The sequence below is a fragment of the Strix aluco genome, chromosome 7, assembly GCF_031877795.1.
Source record: "Strix aluco isolate bStrAlu1 chromosome 7, bStrAlu1.hap1, whole genome shotgun sequence".
Classification (NCBI taxonomy): domain Eukaryota; kingdom Metazoa; phylum Chordata; class Aves; order Strigiformes; family Strigidae; genus Strix; species Strix aluco.
Window position 1 is genome coordinate 7813683 of NC_133937.1, and position 21696 is coordinate 7835378.

The following is a 21696-nucleotide window of genomic DNA, read 5'->3' on the forward strand; positions in this document are numbered from 1 at the left end:
GAGCACATTTGGTACTTAACATTTCAAACATAAACAGCATTGGTTCACTTCAAAGGAGTCACATCTTCCCCTTGGAAGTCAGTGGACACTTGAAAAGAAGAAAAATGTCTTCACTTGTGAGAAAAAGAAAATAGCTGTAACGTTACTTACCAAACTCATCACATATACTTTCATTTTCTATTAGAGTAGGGTGATCAAATGTATCCCGACAGTAGAAGATTTGGGGGTTCTTGCTTGTTACTGCAATGCCTCCCAGGGCTAAAACAAACTGGTCTGTTAGTATTGAAGAAGGCTTGTCCTGAATGCGCTTTAACATGGAACGATATCGACAGTACTGTGGGTAGCTGAGAATTAGCAGGTTTGAATCTTCATCATCCTCACCTGGAAGAAGAAAAGAAAAAAACCCACCTCTTAGTATGTCAGAAAAATTCAAAACAAGAGCTGTAACTCAAGCATCTCAGAAAACCCATGGCCCACTGGTTCAGTCTTTTCTCAAGACCTATCTTTTATAGCACAGTAGTTTACGAAAGAAAGGTTAAAAATAGAAATTTTAAAAAAGTTTATTGAAACAGCTTCTTTTCTGGCTTTCTGTTCATTTCTCCCATGCTTACCCACAAGGACTCTACCTGGATGAGTAAGAAAACACTGCTTTGCAGAAGTTGGCCAACGGCCTGAATCAGTGCTCTCCATACTTTGCCAGCTTGGCTGCTTTCATAGAAATATTATCTGTCATTTTTACTCAGCTCCCTATACAGCCTTACTGAAGTCATGTTTACACCAGCTAACGTCTTTTAAAAATAATAATATACAAGCCCCAGAGCATACAGCTATTAATTCTCCTTTGAAGTATCTGATACTGGCAACTACCAAAGGGCCCCTGGGCCAGGGAGGTGGGCTGATCCGACCTGGTTATTGATGCTACGCTACCCCAACAGGTGGAAATAACTTTCCTCACATTAACTGCAAATGCAGCAGGACTCAATAAAACACCTACAGAGCACAACGAGCAAATGAATTTTCAAACAGCTCATACTGTCGAAATGTGGGCTCAAAATATAAAGCAATCTAGAGTTCAGACCTTTCCATTCCCCCAGGTTTTAGATGATATTAGGCATAAAGGCGGCAGATTTTGAAATATCACAATCAAGCTTCATCATATGATAACCAGCAGGAAACCTAACAGCAAAAAAAACCCAACGAGATGCAAACATGAGAAATTATTCATTTGCAGGTATGCAGCCAGTACTTAACAGCACTTCTTTTTATGCTCATTTATCTCCTCAGGTGGGGTAACTCAACATGGCTTCCCATGCATGCCAATGAAGACAAAGCAAGAGCATCCACTTTACATTTTCTGTTGTACTCTGATTACTGAATAACTCAGCTATTTCTTCTGTCAGAGACAAAAGGTCTACTATTTAATCCCATTACCAATACTGAAATCATCTTTCTTACCCTTAAGTAAAAATCACTTCAGATATTGAAAGAAATGTCAGATCAGTTCTCCCCAACTAAATACGATGGCACAACTCATCTTGATTCGCGTGAGGCAATGGAAATGTTGACACATAAAAGGCTAAATTTTAAGAAGTCTCTGGAAGCAGATATATCACCTAGAATGTCACCACTGCAGACAAATGCAATGCTGCAAAAAAAATGAACACGGCTGACGGACTTGGGAAGTACTGTTTTTACAAGCACAGCTCCTGAAAGCCATCATTTCTAAAAACTCAGAACTTTCCCCACTACCCTGATGTAGGTGGGGAGATCAAACAATTTGTGTAAAAAAGTAAGAGTAATACATTTTGGTAAACAGCACTGACATTACTTCTCTAAGAAAATAAAATTTATGGCCCTGAAACTTCTTTTGGTCAGTAAGGATGTGGTCATGCTTTTGTTTTCAACAAGAAAGTATCCCATAAGCCTACACAACAGCACGATTGAGCCAATTGCTCCTGGGAATAAGGGTCTCTCTTCTTTATTAGGAAACTCTAAAAATCAGATCAGGAAAACTGTTCTAGGAATTAACAAGCACATGATCCATCCTTTAGCTCCTCTGAGAGTTTCATATACGCCTGCCTGACAGTTATTACTACTTTATACCTTTGTGTAGATAGTGGTGAGCTGAATCTGTTGATCTGACAGCACTTTTCTTGTGCCAGGATGTGGTCAGCTTTTTAAACAGGGTGTATATAAATGTATGTCCCTTGTGCCTTTGTAGTAAACCATTAGTTTCTAGACAAATGTGCTGTAAGTCCCTGCACAGAATTACACAAACTTTCTACCCCTGACAACTGACGACTTAACTCAAACCCTGGCATAAATTAAAATCAAGTCATTTTTTACAGGATCACTTTTATACATGCTTGTGCAACTCTAATGAGTACTTTATGATGCATTTGTTTCCTTTCCTTATTCACTCCAGGTTCAATAGATAAATCTAAGAATGAACAAAGGCTGAATAAACTGAAGATTTGTTTAGTGAAAGACAAACAGAGTGTTCCTGGAACAAAGACTTTTTTTCTCAACCACGCCCACATGAGAAAAAAGAAATCAAAGTAGACCAATCCCTAATAAAATGCAAGCTCAAAGAAAAACTATTTTTTTCTTCTAGCAAAATCTAACATGTGCCATTTAATAGTGGGCTTAGTGTACATTGCTGAATATTTTTCATAAATATGATCAGAAAGAGTTTACTCTTAGGAGGAGCAGAGATCAAACTGTGGATCATATTCCATTAAAATCAAGAAAAACAACATAATTTCTAAAAACATTTAACTGAGATCTTAAAAAACCGAGATGTTGTATTTCTGAATCTCATTTTAGCTTCAAGAGAGAGAACACGGGAAAAGATAATACCTACACTACGTCGCTTGTAAGGCTCAACTGAAATTACTCTAATCCCATGCTTATATCATAATTGTGTGTTTTAATAACCCCCTTCAATGCAAATTTTTCATTTATTTATATATTTCAGGGCTGAAAACAGAGAAACTGTAATTAGGAGGCAAGGTTCCACCCCTGCCTTCCTAGCGCTGCCTATATATGTATAGATGTAATCCAACAGTTCTCTTTGTGAGGGGTAAAGAGAGCTGGGATTTGGCACAGCCTGGCATTTATGTTGGATTACATGTTCTTCAAGTTGTCTTTGTAAGTAAGAGATGCATGAAATGCCAAACACAATGAATCTATGCAAGGACTGACTTTTCAAATCAGCACAACCATTTTTAATATGTAACGCAAGACAATTAAAAGCCCCAAAAGAAAAAAAAATAAAGCCCACTAAAAGCACAAATTCCTAACAAATCCATCTAGAGCCAGAACTATTTACACAGAGAGCAGAGAAATACAAAACTGTAACTCGCTTTTTGTTTGCTTGTTTCGGAAACATCAGCCTATAATGTTATTGCTAACCGCCATAATCTACTCTCAACATCAGTAAGCAGTTTTTTCTTTAAAAAGACCTTCACACCAGGATTTTATAGAGCTTGATGGAAAAACTATGCATGTTCCTTCCTGTACCTAATTACCTCAACTGCAAAAGCTGCCAAGTATTTTGCCCTTTAGTTCTTTTAATCGTATTAGTGCAAATGCATTTGGATGCCAACAGAAACAAACATTTAAAGATTTTTGCTTAAAAGATTCCAAATATGTACGAGGCTGGTGCTAGGAAAGCACACTCCACTCCTTCCCAGAAAGCACAGAGTTATTTCTGCGGAAGAAATATGAATTTGTGCCTCTTGTAGGACTAAATGTCTAGTTTCGACCCAATTTAAGTAAAATAATGTCAATATGAACTGCTCTCACAATGATTTATGCTACCTTCTGTTACTTTATTACATTAGACATTCCTTTCTCTAAGCTTTATACTTTTCGCCGTGCTCCTAGCAACCACATAAAGGCTGAGCACCAACTTTACACGCCTGGCACCCTTCCAGGCTCGACTGTTATTGATAATTATATTGAAGTTTCAATTTAATTGCTACTCTGTTGTGACACAGAATATTTTTTGTAATTAGGCATTTCCCATTTTCTGTCCATTCATTTTTTGTATTACTGAAAATGATTTTCTTTCCCCAGAAAACATAAGCAGAACAATGATACAGATAAGGGTATGTACATCTGTTACTATCATTACCAACACAGTAATGTGAAGGGAAGAAAAAAAAATTTAAAGGAAAAAAAATTGTGAATATAATTTCTTGGAAGGTAATTTTCTTTTCAGTTTAAGTGCTCTTATTCTTCTTACAGTTACTCAATGATTTCCTGTTCTAATTACAAGACATTATACAGAAAGTCATTTTTAAAAAGGAAATGTACTAGAGCAGGAGGCTAAATAGCGTCACTAGCTTGGTATGGTTTGAAATTCCAAACTTTTGCATCTCTTTTATCAATTCGCTGCTCTACCTTTGTGCAGTATATTCTACCACAAATCTACCATCTCTTCCGAGGCAGTTAACACAAATGTATACATCAAAGAGGAAAACACACTTGCAGTTAAACTGCAGGCAAAAGAAAAAAAGAAAATCTTTTTTTTCCTCCTCACTGTAGCTGGTAAACTGGAGGCAAGCCAAGCCTAGGAGTGGAAAATATTAAAAAGTAAAAAAAAAAAAAAAAAAAAAGAAAGAAGAAAGCTTGATTAAAAAGCGAGAGAAGAGATATTCAGTTCTAAATCTAAATGAATAAGCCACAAACTATTTCATAAAAACATACTGTGACGTAAATTACACATCAGTATTGCACTGTTGTGGTTATTTTGAGAAATGGCTTGTACTGTAAGTCAGCTGGTAAAACCCCACCCTTAATGATTTTGTAATTCTCCATACAGCAATCAACTGGAGCAGTCATGAAATTGCCAAGAAGGAAAACAGACAGAGCTGTAGAGAGTTTGTAATAAAAAGATAATGTACTTTTAACATAACAGAAGTAGAAGATTGGTTTTATTAACTAAAAAAACTACTTAAAAGGTCCCAGGCTTGCCATTTGTTTTGATAAATGTTAACACAGATCTTCATAAGATAAGCAATGGAAGTATCAGGGGAACCAGATAAAATGGGACAATGCTTTGGTGTGTGGGTAGCAAATTGAGCAAGGGAGTTATTTGGAATATAGAGTGAAAATGAAGGAAGTTGCAGGGCTCTGTCCGTCAGGCTCCTCTTCTGCATGGTGCCCTCGCTACTCTGCCTTCTTTCATTACCCTCAGTTACTAAGTGGGTCTCCCAGAGGATGTACGTATCACAATTAGTTTATCATTGCTTGTATGCATGGCTTTGACCATATCACCAATATGTAGCAGACACAGAGGTAATAGAGGATGCATCTGGATGTCCAGAGGGACTGGGAACGGCACAGGTTAGCTGTGCTGAATGAACATGGCTGTGACTCCCAAGATGAGACATCTCTTGACGATTGCAGGACAGTGTTCAGGTATCACTGCCCTCCCAAGAGCCTCAGCACCTCACTGGAGCACACATGATGGGATTCGTTTCATCTAATAATGCAGTTTTAGTCTACAACAGTTGTGCAGATCCCTCTGTAGTCAGAGAGATCTCCTTCCAACCTCCTGTTTTGTAAGACATGGATCAACTCACTCTCTGGAGCTACTACTCTCTCATGAATGACAACTAGCTTAGTCTCGAGGCTTAACTTGCAGATCAAATTAAGTGAGTGAAATGAATTCCACCTAAGTGACAAAGCAGTCTGCCCTATGCCAAAGCAGTGGTCCAAATGCGTGCTAAAAAACCCCCTCCCAGCTGATACACTTGCCATCGAGATAAAAAAGGTTGAACTCCGCTGTGGCAATGGACTTTGGCTCTTCTGGCTCTTAAGACAGGATCCAGTTCTCCTTCCCTTGTTCTACTCCTTTGGCAAGGACTTTCTGCAGTATGGGTATGAACACACAGGTGTAGATGAGACAAAGATGTGCATGGCTGGCCCTTCAAAACCAACGACTGCAGGTCAGACAGGCTCTGGATATCTCAAAGCTGCCTGTTCTAGTAACAACCCAAAGGGAGATAGCACAGCTTTCCAGCAGACAGAAACTTACTAAACAATTACCTAAAAACTCCGAACCTCTCAAAAAGTCCAAAAGCAACAGAAACCGCAGAACAATGAAAGAGTAGCCGAGAGGAAGAAGAAAGTAGGTCTTAATGATCTAAACACCTTTAAGAGGAATCGTGCAATAAGAACATGTTCCCATATCACCATCCATTCATAACCTGCCAAATACCCCCAAATCACCTGGGTAACTGCAGCTGGCCAAGAAGCAATGACAGTCATCACCTACATCTCTGGTACTCCTGTGAGAGAAAGGATATCTCTCCCAATGAAATAACCTTCATGGGAGAATTGTCTGGCTCCTTGCTTGACCACTTCTCACCTGAATCCTCTGCGCACACACAAGGCTAAGAATCCCAGGAGGAATCGACGTCCCTTTGCACCAGGTTGCTGTGATCTAGGAGCAACAGCTGAGGAGTTCAGGTAGCTGCATCATCATCACAAAACTACATCTGCATGCTCTAGCACACCAATCCACTCTCTCTCCAGTGATCAGGGATGACTTACCAAACACAACTCTTCCAATCCACCTTGCCTTTTCATTCCCCCAGTCTTTGTTCACTCTAATAATGCCACTTGGTGTGCCTTGGCGGGCTAATTAATCACAAGACCTAAAAATATTAATCTAAGAATCGTATTTCTCTCACGGATAAATGCAAATACCGTAAAGATTTAGCCCCATGAGATGGGACAGGAAATCTGTGTTTTTGAGTTTAAATAAATTTGGGTAAATTATTGACACAACAGGGATACCGCTTTGTTGGCAGGACCCATGCTACTCATCCTTGCTCTGAGAACCCCCCTCTATTTGAATGCTAATGCAATCAAGAACAAAGGCAACGTGTTGCAGGATACGGAACACAGTGATTACATTTATGTTTACCAGATAATGATGATGTTAACAAGTTGCCTGTAATTCTTACGTGGACGTTTGCCTGCCTGATTTTGCTTTTAAATTGATCAAAAGGTAAAAGCTATTTCTGCCAATATAGAGAATAAAATATGCAGCCTTTCTGCATGTATCAGATATTGCTTCCCTTGTAAGAAGGAGACAGAGCTAATTCTCAGAATTTTGTGCCACTTCCCCAGCCCTCCGTTTCTGTCACAGTGCCAGCAGAGCATCAGCCATTCAAAGAATTCCTAAGATTAGTTTAACATTTGAAAGAAAGAGAATACTTACAAATCTACTGGAGATTGAAACTACTGTTCAACCCAACAGCAATACAGTCATTAAGAAAAAAAAGAAAAAAGACAGCACCATCTAATATGTACTTAAAACCCATGGCTGAAGAACATTTTACAGTCAGTGATTTGGATCTGAGTTGTTCTAGTCCTTCTTAACGGGGATGAAACCAAGTATGGTGATCGATGACTGACAGTACGTCTGTATAATCAAATCTTCCATAATATTTATCTCATTAAATCACTTTGAATTCAAACCATAAATCCAATTTTTGAAGAAGACGAAGAAATGTAATTCTGAAAAAGTTTCCAACCAGGCATTCAACATCCTTTTTCAGACCCTAATCCAATATTCAGCTCCTCATAACGGCAGCTCCTACTCTGTGCTCCCAGGATCCTCCTGCGCCTTAGGAAGCAGGTTTATGAGGTGTCTCTGGACTCAAAAGAAGAGTGACTGACAATCGTCATTTCCAGCTTTTACATAACCCTTCCATCCACAGGCCTCAAACTGCTTTATGGAGATGAGTAAAAATTATTACCCCCATTACACAGACAGAGAAACTGAGACAGAGAGAGCTTAAGGGATTTATTCTACAGCACCAAGCAATTGAGTAAGGGAGAGAGCAAACAGGCCAAGCAGAAATCCGTGTTGAAGGGATTCCTGGGTGAGAGTTTCCTAAGTTTCCTCAAAAGGCAAGTGGCCGACTCTCGCCACCCGTCAGCCTGCCTGCCTCCACCAGAGACAGGCAATGGACAAGCCGGGGGCTCCGTGTTGAGGATTCTCTCCTACCACTATTGTTTTTCCTGTCCCGCACAATCCCAGCCACCCCTTCATCTTATTTAGCTGCTGCCCAGCTGGGATTATCCTCCCCCTTCATGGAGGGTTTGCAAAGCAGCAGTTCGTCCTCCCGCTGAATGGCAGGTGACTGCTGTAATGATAGCTGGAGGAGCACGAGAAAAGTGAGCCGATGCTGGGGATGCGGCCAAGTACCGAGCTGGGCTGTGAAATTGTCTCCCCGCCTCCCAAAATTTCCTTCTCTCCTTACTCCTCAGGTCACAGGCATGGGCCATCCCATGTCCAGACAGCCATGGATGGCTACAGAAAATAACTGATATAAAAGGTTTTTAAACTGCCCTATTAGCTTTCTAAAGCAGATGGAGATGGGGGGAAGGGGGAGATTGATTGTAGAAGGGAGCACATGCTGCCTGTCCTCTTGAATGTTCTGGGTCATGTGGACCATTCAGGTTGAATGTGCATCAGCTTTAAAACAAGTATTTATCCTGGTTGTCGTGGTTACTGATAAGCAGCTTCAATTCTGCTGATAACAAAAAGAAAAAAAGAATTAAAAAGGGGAGGGGGGCTGAAAACATAATTTGGTAATATGACGAAGCCAAGAAGAGGAATTAAATCACATTAAACAAGCCAATTGTACTGTAAATGGCTCTGCTTCTGTATTTGCTTTTAAATCATCTAAGGCTCTAACATGGCAGCTGCTTCAGTTTTAACAAACAAACAGTAAAAATCCCTTTTAATAACGAAAGGAAATAATGATATACTTTGCTTTAGCTGAATTCAAACATAATTTAATTTTTCCTGAGGTGAGATTTGCACAGGGAACAATCAGATAATAAGTGTTATCATTCTCATAGACAAAACTGAACCAGCACTTTGCAATTCAAAGTGCTATTTAATGCACCGTTTTCAGCAATCTCTGAACACCATCCAACATACCACTGAACTACGCTTCAGTACTTACACATAAAGCCTGATCCTGCAAATACTTGAGCATGGGAGCTATGCTACAAACACAAGTACTTCTACTGCTGCTGAAGTTACACATTCCCTAAAGTGCCTTTATGAGAGGGGTCACATCCAGTAACTTTTCCTACAACACCTTCTCATTATCTTGATTATTATTATTATTACTATGATTATGTGTCTTAGTCTGCCTTTCTTCTGAAGTATAGCACCGCACAGAGAAAATACTGGAGAATTAAAAACTCTGCTTTCGCAGAGAAACACACAACTAGAGTGGTTGGCGAGAAAGGGGCACACATTTTTACAGGGATGACAATTAACCACTGGAACAATGAGCCCAAGGACACAACAGGTTGCCCAATCCAGTGCTCAAGACTGAAACTTTTTTCCTGAAGATATTCTCCAGTCTGATGAGTTTTAACCTGTGGTCCGTGCTGAAGAGGTCCACGACAAATCCATACTTGCTTGGGAAAATTTTAAGGCATGAGAAACAGAAAGAAAATGGAAAGCCACTGAAACTTAAACTGAGTTACTGGGCTTAATATCAGAGTAACTGGGTCTCCTGTTGTTTCCTCTCTCACCTCTGCACACCATTCAAACACAAATGAGAGAGAAGCATGCGCAGCCATACTTATAAGGGACTGTTACACCACCTCTTCCACGTGGCAGAATCAACCGCCTTCATTTTCCATTGCCCCCAAAAGTATGAGTCAAAAGCCTTATCTTGGTGTTTCACACGGGGCCCTTTCACTATCATTCTGAAAATTCAGAGGAACTGTGCCCTCCTCGAAATAGCAACAGCAAAAGCTGCCGGCCCCAGAGCTGTGACATGAGGGGTGGAGGGTGGAAATGGTCCAGTGATTTAAACAGTCAAGCTCCGCTTTTGACATTTATGCCCTCTTTGAAACCCTTAATGAAGTAACAGCCCCGTTAATTCTTGCAGGGTATTTAGTACACATAAAAACTGCATTATCTACTATTTACAATTTACTACACACAAGCAGTATCTGGCTCTGTATAAAAATAACAAGCTCACTGTAACCCTCCGCTCCCTAACCATACTGCTGATTTCTTTGACACATGGAGAAGTGAGAATAATTACATTTTACTGAGTGCGTCTCATTACACTGATTTAAGTAAGATTTCCAAAGCTGCAAAAATATGCTTTTCGATTTCATTTGTTTCTAGCAATTCACTCAGAAGACAGTTAGTAAAACCTTCAGAAATCATCATCAATATGGACAAAAATTGTACCCTTCTCATGTGGACATTTGACAGAGGGATAATAGGGTCTAGAAACACCACAGTCAGACGTTGCTTTTCTATTTAATGTTTCCTTCTGTGCCAAACATAATATAACAGACAAGTGTTAGAGAGACATGCAGGGGGGAGCCTGAATAGAGAGCTTTAAAAGAGGTCCTTAATAGAGAAGCTGTATGCTTAATCTTCAACAACATTCAATGGCAATTTATTTGCAGCCATTTTCTCATGTAACCTTTCACATGGGAGCAGGTAAGATAGAGCACAAGACAATTTGTCAACTGCCAGATATGAACAAAAGAAACCATTTTTAATAAGCTTCAGCGGCCCCTTCTATTTGTTTTGCAACATGTTAATAACTTTTTTGGAAGCCAATCAAAGACAAGAAGAGAAAAAGAAGTCAAGCTGGGAAACAAAAACCACAGTTAAAGAATTTTACAGATAAACTTGTGTTATCATCTGCAGTGTAATAATGCTTAAATCCAGGAGTGGCACAGAATTAGAATCAGCATGATGCCATTTCTTTTTTTTTTAAAAAAAAAGCAATTACAAAAATGCTAGTGCCATATATTTTTTCCTAAGAATTTGCTGTCCTTTATCTCATCCCAATGTAGTACATACCTGTTCCCCAATACAACCTTATTCTGGTTCTCCTCCTTCCTCGTCACGAGGTGAAACTTAACATGAGGACTACTGTGAAGAAAGGAGTTGCCAAACTCCAGGCCACTGACCCAACTCCTCCACACCACGCTCCCCCAGCTACTCAGGGAGTCTTACCTCCTAACTGAACTTCTCATGTTGCACTAAATAACCCCCAAATTGTTGCTCTGAAAAACAAACTAAATGTAGCTTCAATAGATGTTACAGGTATATGAGTAAGTCTGTGACTGCTCATTTAATCCAATTCTCTATCACAACAAAGTAGATTCAAGCTGAAAAGGAGCAACAGGAAGAAAGTGTAAAGGAAAAGGGAGTCAATATACTCCCCCGTCTAGAATATGAGGACCAAAACCTGAGCGTTATGGACGACAAGACGAGCAAACCAACTGTGCTGAAGTTCAGCAATGCCAGAGCCTTTCTGTGTGAGCAGGGTCCTATTATAAGGTCTTCCTGTGGCAGAGGCTCATTTCTGTGGAAAAGGAATCAGTCACAGGCATGTGAGAGCTTGTGGGCCAGTTGCTCCTGATCCCTTTCCCTTCCTGCAGGCACAAGAGGAGGTGCAGAGAGCCTCCTCAAAGAGGTATCTACCGATACCTGTGCCAAAAGGTTTCTGCAGGGCTAAGGTTCAACTGTTGGACCAAATGCTCATACGAGCCCTCAGTCCCATTTCTAAGGAAAGCGGCTTCTGGTACTGAAGAAAAGTCAGAGTGCCCAAACAGGGAGGCATCAAAATCCCAGCAACATAAGCTGAAAAATCTGATGAAGTGTTAAGCAATTTCATTAACGTTATTAAAACGTAGAAAATTCCCTTGGAAAATTTCACACGGGCTTTCCCGTCTCGTTGTACATTACTCATGGCCCGAGAGACGCGTGAGGAGCAAATGGAGAGAAATAAAGCTTCTCTCCAGTCAATTTGGACTGAGTCCTAGTCTCACTGGTAGAAAGACCAGGCTTGTGGGCTTCACTGAGAAAAGGGCTGGGTCCTTTGAACTAGATTATTATGGCATCTGTAAGAGAGGTACAAAAGTATATGGTGAGAGAAGATGCACCAGAGAACAAAAGGAGCTGACGGTCAAATGACAACCCTCCTCGTTACAATGATGAAAAGATGCACAGGCTTCAGCAGACACACACCTGCAGAGTCCTACCCCCAAAATTAGATTTTGCCTTCTGAGGGCTTTGCAGAGAAGTCTGTTACCTGGTGAAGGAAAAGAATACAAGCATTTGCTCTTCAAGTAAGAGGAACGGCCTTTTGAATAAGAAAGGGCTCCCTGCGATGGGAACCTACCAGCCCAGCCTCATGCTCCTCCTGAGAACTAATACAGGATTTCTCTTCCTCTTCTGCAGGACCAGGAAACTATTCCTGGAGAAGAGGAGAAGCTGTGCTACCTGAATTATCTGAAAAGGCCTCAGGTGGAGGCAGGGTGAGAAAGGATTTCAGGACAAGTTATGCCTATGAGCTGAGGAGACAAAGCAAGTATCCTCCCACTCTTTTCTCTAGGCAAACTCTCTTTCCAAGTTTTCAGCGAGAGAGTCAGTCTCCAGTAAATCTGCACAGGAAGGGCCCGGCAGAGCACTGCCAATCTTCCAGAAAACACCAGGCTGCTTGTGCTCGGCGGCTCCCGACGGGCTTTGGTCCGACACCCAGCAGAGAGGAAGGCTCCCAAGTAGAAAACAATCCTTATGTACTATCTACTAGTCTGGAACATGCTCTAATAATAGATAGTACTGTCTATTTCAAAGCACTTAATGGTCGCTAATTACTCCTCAGGGCATTCCTATAAGGCAGGTAGATAGATAAGTATTATTTGCCCTGTTTTACATATGAAATAACCTCATCAGAGATGTTCTGACTTGCTTAAGGCCACCGAATGAGTCACTGAGCTCAGCTCTCAGCAGGTCCTGGCTCTCAGACCTGTGCTCAGACCTCTCAGCCATACCTCTTTCACAAGTGCAAAATCTTCATTTCAAACGTGGAGGGAGAGAGGAAAGAAGATCAAGGAGGGGTGATAACACTGGGAAAAAATACTCTCTGGGAAAGGAGCTTCCAGAAGAACGACAAAACAGAGCCTTGTATCTACTGAATGCTAGATACCAAATCTAGGACAAGGAGAGAGATGAAAAACAGACTCTGATACAAAATTGTAAGAGTTTTTGTTATATACTCTCTTCAAGCAGTCACAGCTGTTTATTGTGATTTGTAACCACTGCTCGTGTCAGTTAAATAGTTAGTCTCCTCATTTCTAGCATGGCCACAAGTGTTAAAGAATGTGCAAGGGCAGCAGGCAGCAGTCCTGGACGCACAGAATATATATGCTTAATACATGCATGTAAGTTACATGCCCACACCCACAAAGTTACGCTGAGGTGTTGTTCCACGCTAGAGACCTTTGTGGCTTTACATACCATGCTGTCCTGGTAGTCAGGAACACATAAACGATGGATTTTAGATCTCTTTGGGAAAGAGCAGTAAATGGTTTCAGCCACCATTTCCGAACAGCCAGAACTCACAAGACACCAGATATTAAATGGCACACGCTTCCTCGAACCAACATTCCCCTGCAAGGGAATGGGATTACCTTTCTCTCATTTCTGCCAGGGAGAAGGCTACGCTGGCGTGTACCCCCCTGTTCATACAGGCAGGCCAGTGATGTTTCCTCCATGGGAACATCCCAGCACCAGCCAGGATGGAGGACCCTTGTGGTGCAGGGTGCTGCATGGACCACTCCTATTCCAGAGAGGGGCTGAGAGAGCCAACACACACAGGATCCACGTGGAGACAAGAGAGTAACAGTACTGACCATACAAGTCCCACATTTCTTATTCCAGACACCCTTGTCAGTGCATTTCTGACTCTCAACTACACAAGTGAACCAGGGTCCTTGAAAAAGTGAACGCAGTGTGCCGGTCCCCCAGAACATTCACTAATTGTTTGTGCTAAAAATAATTTTAATTTTTGCTTCTATGGGATTCAAGGACCAATCTCCAGCAACTACAGGCTATGCAAAACATTACTTACTTTTCAGAGGGGAAAGAAGTTATTTATACAGTGCATTATCAATCTCAAATGGTGATGTTTAAGCACAAGTTTGATGAACTATATGCAGCATAATACAGCTGCTTTGCATTTTGATTCCTTTATTTATAGACCACGCCAAATTAATAACTCAAAAATGTTGTTTCAGGCAAAGTAATGGACACACAATAAAACTATTCATTTCCTCAAAGGTCACTCTAGGAGAAGCATACATTGTTTAGAAGCCTACCAACAATGCTATTGTTCCAAAGAAAAGTGAAAATATATAATAAGCAGTTAGTGCCTATATCTGCATTGGAGACCCTACGCTAATTTAAAGTGCAATCTTAAGGCAATCAATCATACTCTAAAATTACTTCATTTTCCAAACTGTTTACACTTTTTAAGTTACAAATCCACTTTCTGCTATTTCAACTCACGATTTACAGCTACAGATTTAGCCTGCCTTGGCTTGCTGCCAAACTCTAGTCATGAGGGAGCTAATGATCTGAACAGATCAGTGTTTTATAATGGAGAAAAGCGCATGTAAATTTCCAGCATGTCTGCAAGTAATCAAGGCATGCTGACTATAAATGAGGCGGCCTCACATTTATTTTAGGAGAAATATCTTAAAGCCCCACTTTTTATCCGGGCCAACAACAAAAAAAAAATTAAAAAAAAAAATCCTTTCTAAAAGGTACTCCAAGATTATTCCAAATGATTCTAAATGAAACTGCTAGGCAAACAATACGTTAAAGAATAGTACAATAGCTAATTTCCTTTAGTGTTTCTATCTCAACCAGATCATATCCTTATCATGGCAAGCTGGAACATTAAACTCTCTAGTTCATGGAATCAAAACACAAGAGTGCTTCATATTACATTATAGAAAAATGAGCCATTCCCTACAAACAAGGTCAGATTTCTGGAATGCCAAAGGTCTACATTTAAACAGAGCTGGGAGGAGGGGAGGCTTTGCCCACTCCGCTCTCTAAAAAGCAGTGGGAAACTAGACCAGCAATTTAAATTTGTTTTAATAGCCAAAATGGTAGAAGGAGAGCAAAAAGTCTCTTGGGAGATGATACTTAAATTAAGTAGGATCTTTATTGTTTCATTACAGTGGCATAGCCAAATAATGACTTTGTGTTACTGTACAAATAATGCCGGATCCTCATTTTCTAGCGGAAATAATTACTCTATTCTATCATTTTCTGTTTATCATCAACCTACACCCCCCTCTCCATATAGGCAAAGGGTTGTGGTAGGTTTGGGGCTGGACCGAGAAAAGTTTCAGATTTTCTCTTGTTTTTAAAGGCCATACCAAGGAGGCATATTCTGACCCAAAAGTGGCTTTAAGAATGGAGCTATAAATATTCTTGTGTCGTACTTCATGAAATTCAATCTATCATGATGGATATTTCTGTTATAACATTATTACATGCCTAAACTCAATTGTATAATTGGATAGGGCCAGAAACAATAAGCTGGCATTGCTTTGTTACAGCATACTACAGCTTTAAAATACCTGTAATCATAAATCAACATAATTATTTGAAGTTCTGTCATGAAGCAGAACAGGAAAAGAAAAATTAAAATAAACTAGCTGGTAAAGAATCTCATTTTACTTTCTAGAGACTGAAAGTTTTTACTAGCTTTGAGTCTCACCACCACTACAACTGGGAAAGTCTTTCTCCTTTCTAGGTTGAAAGGCACCTCCTCCAGAAGGATTTTGCTTCCTTACAGCTTTCCAACACAACTGGCAGGGCTGCACTGAGGACTCTCGCAACTCCGTAGTACGATGGATGCATCTGCAGCTGTTGAGACCAGGGTAACGGGGAGCTGGGGCCGGAAGAGACAAAGAGACCTGAGCTCCCCGCAACCAGCCGAACGCCTGGTGGGCCACGGGTTCAGGGGCTGAGTATCAGCCGCTGCTGCTGGGGCAGCTGGTCATGCTAGGAGCCCTGGAAGGAGATAGCTGAAGTCCCTCCTTGCTGCGGAAGCAGAGTCAACTGAGCATTTTTTATCCCAGCTTGTGAAATATTTTGCTACTCATCCGCACAAAATAATTTACCAACTCCTGCACTTCTTACCTCACCACAGTCAGGATCAAAACTAACTGACCCTTTCTTGCTCTTTTTCGACCCTCAGGACACATAAGCAAGAGCCAGGGGACAGTTTTGACAGACAGCCCCTGGATTTGAAGAGCGTTTACTGCATGTTGGTTTATTTTTAATTATTGCTAAGTAACTGCCATCAGGAGCTGGCCCTCGGGAGACCAGTGGCCAGTTGAGGCAGAGGACCGAGCAGAGGTGAGCACACATGACCCTCCAGTGCCTCCCCACAGCATATGAAAACACCACGAAGTGCTTTGGGATGGGCTGCATCATGTTACTGTAAGAGGCAAAAGCACTGACAGTGGTTGAGGCATTTCTTCCCTCCCCTCACCTACAGTTACGCAACAGTTCTCCAAATCTCATCTCCACCTACCTTCCAGCCATGCACAGCTTCATGCTCACTGGAGGCACTGGGCTACAGCATGACTGAAGTTAATATTAAAACATGGATTCCTCCTACAGCTTCACTGAAAAAACCCATTGCATTTACAGGGACAGAGATCTCCAAGAACCTTCTTGTTCTGTTTTTCTCGCTGCTATTACATTTTCTTAAAAATCTCTTTTTCTCCCTTCTTTCTCTTTTGATCTTTGTAGGTCTCAAACAACGTATTTTATTACTTCTGATACTTATGTGAAGAATATTAAGTCTTTCATAAAGATACTCTTTTGGCCAAGTGCTTTATGGGTATCAGACCTCAGCAACATATATACTGGACATATACTCAGCAACATATACACACACATATACTTGCAGTTTCACCACAGATGACTACATGTATATACATACAGAATAAATTATACAATTACTGTAACATGGTTAAAAACTTTACTTTCTCAAATTTTCAACTTTTACTCTCACACACTATGACATAAATTGGAGAGCAGCTGAAAATAAGTTAAGACCTGAATTTTGTCAGTCAAAGAGTAAGAGGAAGAAAACCCCTTCTCTTTCATTATATCTAAAAGAAGCAAAAAAGGGTGAACAAACAGATTTGGGGGGGGAAGAGGCAAGTCAAGTCAAGCTCAGCAAAAATTTCTAAAAGATGAAAACAAGTATAAATAAAAAGAGGAGATATAAATAGGGGATGTGAACAATTCTCAAGAACAAAAAAGCATTTGATATCATCAGAGTTGGTGTCACAGGGTGGCTATTAAACAGCATAAACATTCATTTTCAGTCCCACTGAGTCACCCAGAAAAGCAGGCTCTCAAATAATGAGGCTGATGAAGCCTGAGATCCAGCTCTACTTTTCTTTACTACAACTTGGAACTGTTGCACAATTATGATACAGAACTTCAGGATATGATAAACAGAACTGAAAAAGGGAAAGAAAACAATTTTTCCCCTACAAGTCAGGTTCAGTGCTTTTGCCTATTAAAGTAACCAAATATGTTTCTCTCTGAAATCAAAGCCAAAAGGCAGCATGCCAGGCACAGTTAACAGATAAATCAATGTTCCCGAAGGGCGGGCTTTTTTGTTTTGGGGGCTTTCTGCCTGACAACAATCTTGCAGCAAGCAAACAGAACACCCACCGCACATCTTGTCAATCTACTCACATTAAATGGGGAAGGAAACGTGAATACTTTTGAAGATCTAGACACTGTTTGGAAAAACTTCATGTTCTAACCTCCCTGTCAAAGGTCATGGTATTCATAACTACGAAGTCTGCAGCTATTGTAAAGCTCACTACATATAATGTGTAATTGCAGTTAATTTATCACTAAGGTCACTGTATACTAGCTGGGAGTTTGTAAACAAGAATGAATCACAGGTTTCATTTTTGTGTCCCTTTCAGACTGGAAGACCTAACAGTTTTCTGTTCCAACATACAAAATAGTATTGCTTCTATAAACCTACTCGCGTCTCCTTGCCAGCAGTTTCCATTTAATTAAACTGACAGCAAAACAGGGCCCTTGCTAATGTGATCCAGACCAGTTCGCCTTCAATGTAAATTCTCAGGCATGAAATTACATCTGAAACAGACACAATAATCCCTCTATATCTTAGTCATAAGTTTAATCTATACTAAAATAACATTTTCTTTGTCTATATTGAAGTCTGTTTTAGAATTCAGTGATCTTTTCTTCTTTTCCCAGTTAAAGTTCAGGGAATTATTCAACTTCCATTCACCTTACAGTCAATTCAGAATTTTCTTCTTGCCTGTAATTTATACATTCATTGTTGGTTTCTAGGTCACGGGTAGCAAAACGATCTCGCATGTGAGAAACCAGATTCGGGACCTACTTCAAACTTTCACTTTCTGGAAACGAAATAGGCTGGTAGCACTATAAAACTAGTTCACAGCTGCTTATAGCAATCTAACTTGCCTAAGCCAACAGTCTGATGTCTGATCTTTCACACAGATCCTCGGGTCAACTAGCTGTAAAGAAGAAAACTGAAGATTTATAGGTACCTTCAATAAAATGAAGGTGGGGTTGTTTGTTTGTTTAATGACCCACAACACTTCATTCTCGTCTAGTCATTCTCGTCACTACTCAACTGATGCACTAATTCCTACAATGCCCAGGAAGAAGAGAATATGCAAAAGCATAGTTACTTATGGCACAGTAACCACGGTGTTCATGATGAGCAACTCAATAAATTGCAGGGTGCATTTAGGCCAGATGCAAGTGAGATAGGCATTTCTGAGAGACGCAAAGCATTTTGTTTCTGGCCCACGGGTTGTCTCCTCCTGCAACAGCACCAGGACAAGCCTGGGGACACTACAGCCCCTCTGCAATTCAAGTCTGCGATATCAGAGGGCTTTGAAAAAAAGGGAGGGATGGTATCCAGAGAGTAAAATCTGGAAAAGTCACAATTAGTAGGGGAAGGGCAAATAACCGATCTTTTCTTACTCAACCCAGTGTGTGCCACAGCGAGGTCCCCACTGTGACTGCCAAGCCACACCTTTCCACCTGATAGGACGAAGAAGCTTTATCTCTGTCAGTTAAACAGTGATTGAAAAAATGCTCTCCCAAACTCCCGACCTCACAACCAAGTCCAAGAGTGATCATGGAGAAGCTGCTCTTCTTTGCTGCTCTGTGGATTCCTGATACTGGAAGAGTGCATCACCTGAGCTCTGCTGCAGCAGCTCTCCAAGCTCAAGGGGAATTACACAAGACTTAGCCAGCAGCATGTAATGATACACCAGGACATTCATTTTAAGACACTGTGGCAGGATGGCCTGAGCTTCAGATTGCCTAGCAGTGACTGTCATCTCAACATTTTGATCCTGGAAAGGAAAAAAAAGTCTACTATGTGCAATTACATTTCTTCTGATGCCAGCTCTGTAGGCAAACTAATTGTTTTAAAAGGAAAGCTTGAAGTCATTCTGAAGACAGATTTTGCTGTGAAGTTTTAGCACCACCACATCTTCACAAAAAGCTGTATAAGTGAGTTCAGATATAGGTATCTGAAGCTCTTGTCTTCTGACCAAAGTGACAGATGAGGTGGCATAAGAGAAAGACCTGCAAAGGAACTTGTAAAAAAAAAAAAAAAAAAAAAAGGAAGGAAGGGACAGGCTGTTCCAAGAGCACAGCATCCTCGTTATCCTCACCAGACCTGGCCACCTCGCATTGCCAATGTCAAAAACTGCTTCCAGTTAGATGAGCAATTCTTGTTTCTTGTTCACATTCTTGTGCTCGACACCTGCATTTTCTGACCACGGAGGAAGCTGTCAACAGCTGGGAGGACAGTACCCATAAGGTACCCGTTATCCCTACAAGTTTGCAAATGGGGGAAGCAATGGGAGGGATTTACTATAGTTCTGTTGCTGGTACCATGATGCCTCTACATCTTAGGTAGAGATATCAAAATGGTTCCCGCACCAGATCAAACTGGTTCCCGCACCAGATCAAACTGAGGATTCATTCTAGTATAAATCTGGTCTCTGTGTTCAGGCTGTCACACATGAGAGGGCTTCTTGGCTTTAGAGTCAGCAGTCATTGACATGGAACTGGTGTCACTTCATCCGGTGAAACGGAATGCACAGGACAAAGAAAGTTGTTGCTGTAGCTACTCCTCCAAGGAGCTTTGTGTCCTATTTCGGTTTGGGCAATCTGGCTAGTGAGCTGACTGGGAAATGGAGATGGTAGGAAATTCTTACGGATAATTGAGGCAAAGATCTTAATGAGGCACACACAAAACTCCAGTCCTACACGCAATCCACAGAGACACGCTCTGAAGGAAAAGAAGCACCAAAATGGAAACTGCAGTCCCATTTTTCCTATGAACACCATCCCATTCTGTCATGTCTTGATAACCTTCAGTGATGAAGACGAAGTGCCCTGTCAGATACACAGAGCTCAGAGCATTCCTTACACCACCTGTGACACTCAGGACATTGTGGAACTGGGCCCAAGGACTCCTGCTTCCTGAGAGCTTGGGCTCCAGATGGAGATGCTATGACCATAAGAAGCACAAGTGACAAAACCACTGTAAAAACAAAAGAAAACTGAACCACAGTGTATTTTCCAAGTTTCTACTCACCCAGCCAAACATGTGCAAAACCTTTAGTTATATGCCCAACTAAAATACCTGCTGTCCAAGAAATGTTACATGACTCTAAGTAAGAAATCTGCCACATGCCCAGCAAGGTATAAATGATGCTTTTAGACAAATGCACTCAAAATGTTTTCAGAGCCCAGAAAATAAAATTTCCAAGCACTGTTGTCACAATCTTCCTCTTCAAATAAGAACTTTAATTGCATTCTTTTCCTAAAAAGTAGAAAGTGAAGTGCTTATTTAAGAAAACCAGCCATACGCTAAGTAGTCTGACATTCTTGGGAAAAAAAAAAATTCGTTTGTGCATCAGAAGACAATGGTCAGTCATTAGCACGATCAGAAATCATTACAGGTCCTTCTGGCAACTGCTGTTCTGCTTCACTGTTCGTGAAGGTGTCTTATTTTAGAAACAACACTTAACAAGTATTCTCCTGGTAAAAAGTACGTAAACCTTTTCTTACTGTTATACTGACTTTGTCTACGAGGTGATGAGGGAAAAAGGGTCTAATACAGAGTAGGGAAAAAGGGTCTAATACACAGTAGCACCCTTTCTTCATCTCTGGTTGTTAAGAATCAGCTCCCTGTGCTTCCCCAAGCCAACAGAGATGGCAAAGCAGTACTGCTTTGTGCAAACACTGTACACAGCTGGACAGGGATGAGGGAATGACTCTTCATATTAACTTATATGGATTTGCTGATATGTCTGATCAGTTAAAAGTCTCTCAATGAGGCAGAGAAACTACCAATAGAGTAGTTTCACCCTGCTGCAGAGGGTGAAAAATGCTCCTATTCCATTTGTGCAAATATGCTGAGCTCATGTTATCAAACACATGAATTCCTGTCCACACTCTCTCTGTCTCTCCTCTGCACCCTGCCATCAAAATAGCAGGGACAAAATTGGCCTCATTTCCTGCATATTTCATATAGACCTAAACGTTCTTAAGTATGTTGTCAGGGAATATATTTTAAGGCTGCTATGCTCACATTCGATCTCCTACTCTATGCTTTTAAGATATTAAATAGGCTTTACCCCATAAATCACATGTTTTGTGCCTTGGAATCACATGGTATCTGAAAACACCAAAGGCTAAATCCTGGGCCATTCATATTCATTATATGCAAGTCAGAGGGCCCAGGTCTAAAA

At 40.8% G+C, this 21696-nt stretch overlaps 1 protein-coding gene across 3 annotated transcripts in view; it reads right to left on the minus strand.

Annotated features, from left to right (window-relative positions):
* The window catches only part of ARID5B (AT-rich interaction domain 5B), a 119040-nt gene that overhangs the window by 69541 nt on the left and 27803 nt on the right, over positions 1 to 21696 (minus strand). For all 3 annotated transcript variants that reach the window (XM_074830343.1, XM_074830344.1, XM_074830342.1), the window contains one exon: positions 151 to 381. In XM_074830343.1, the coding sequence (XP_074686444.1) occupies positions 151 to 381 (231 nt within the window). The remainder of the gene's footprint in view (positions 1 to 150; positions 382 to 21696) is intronic.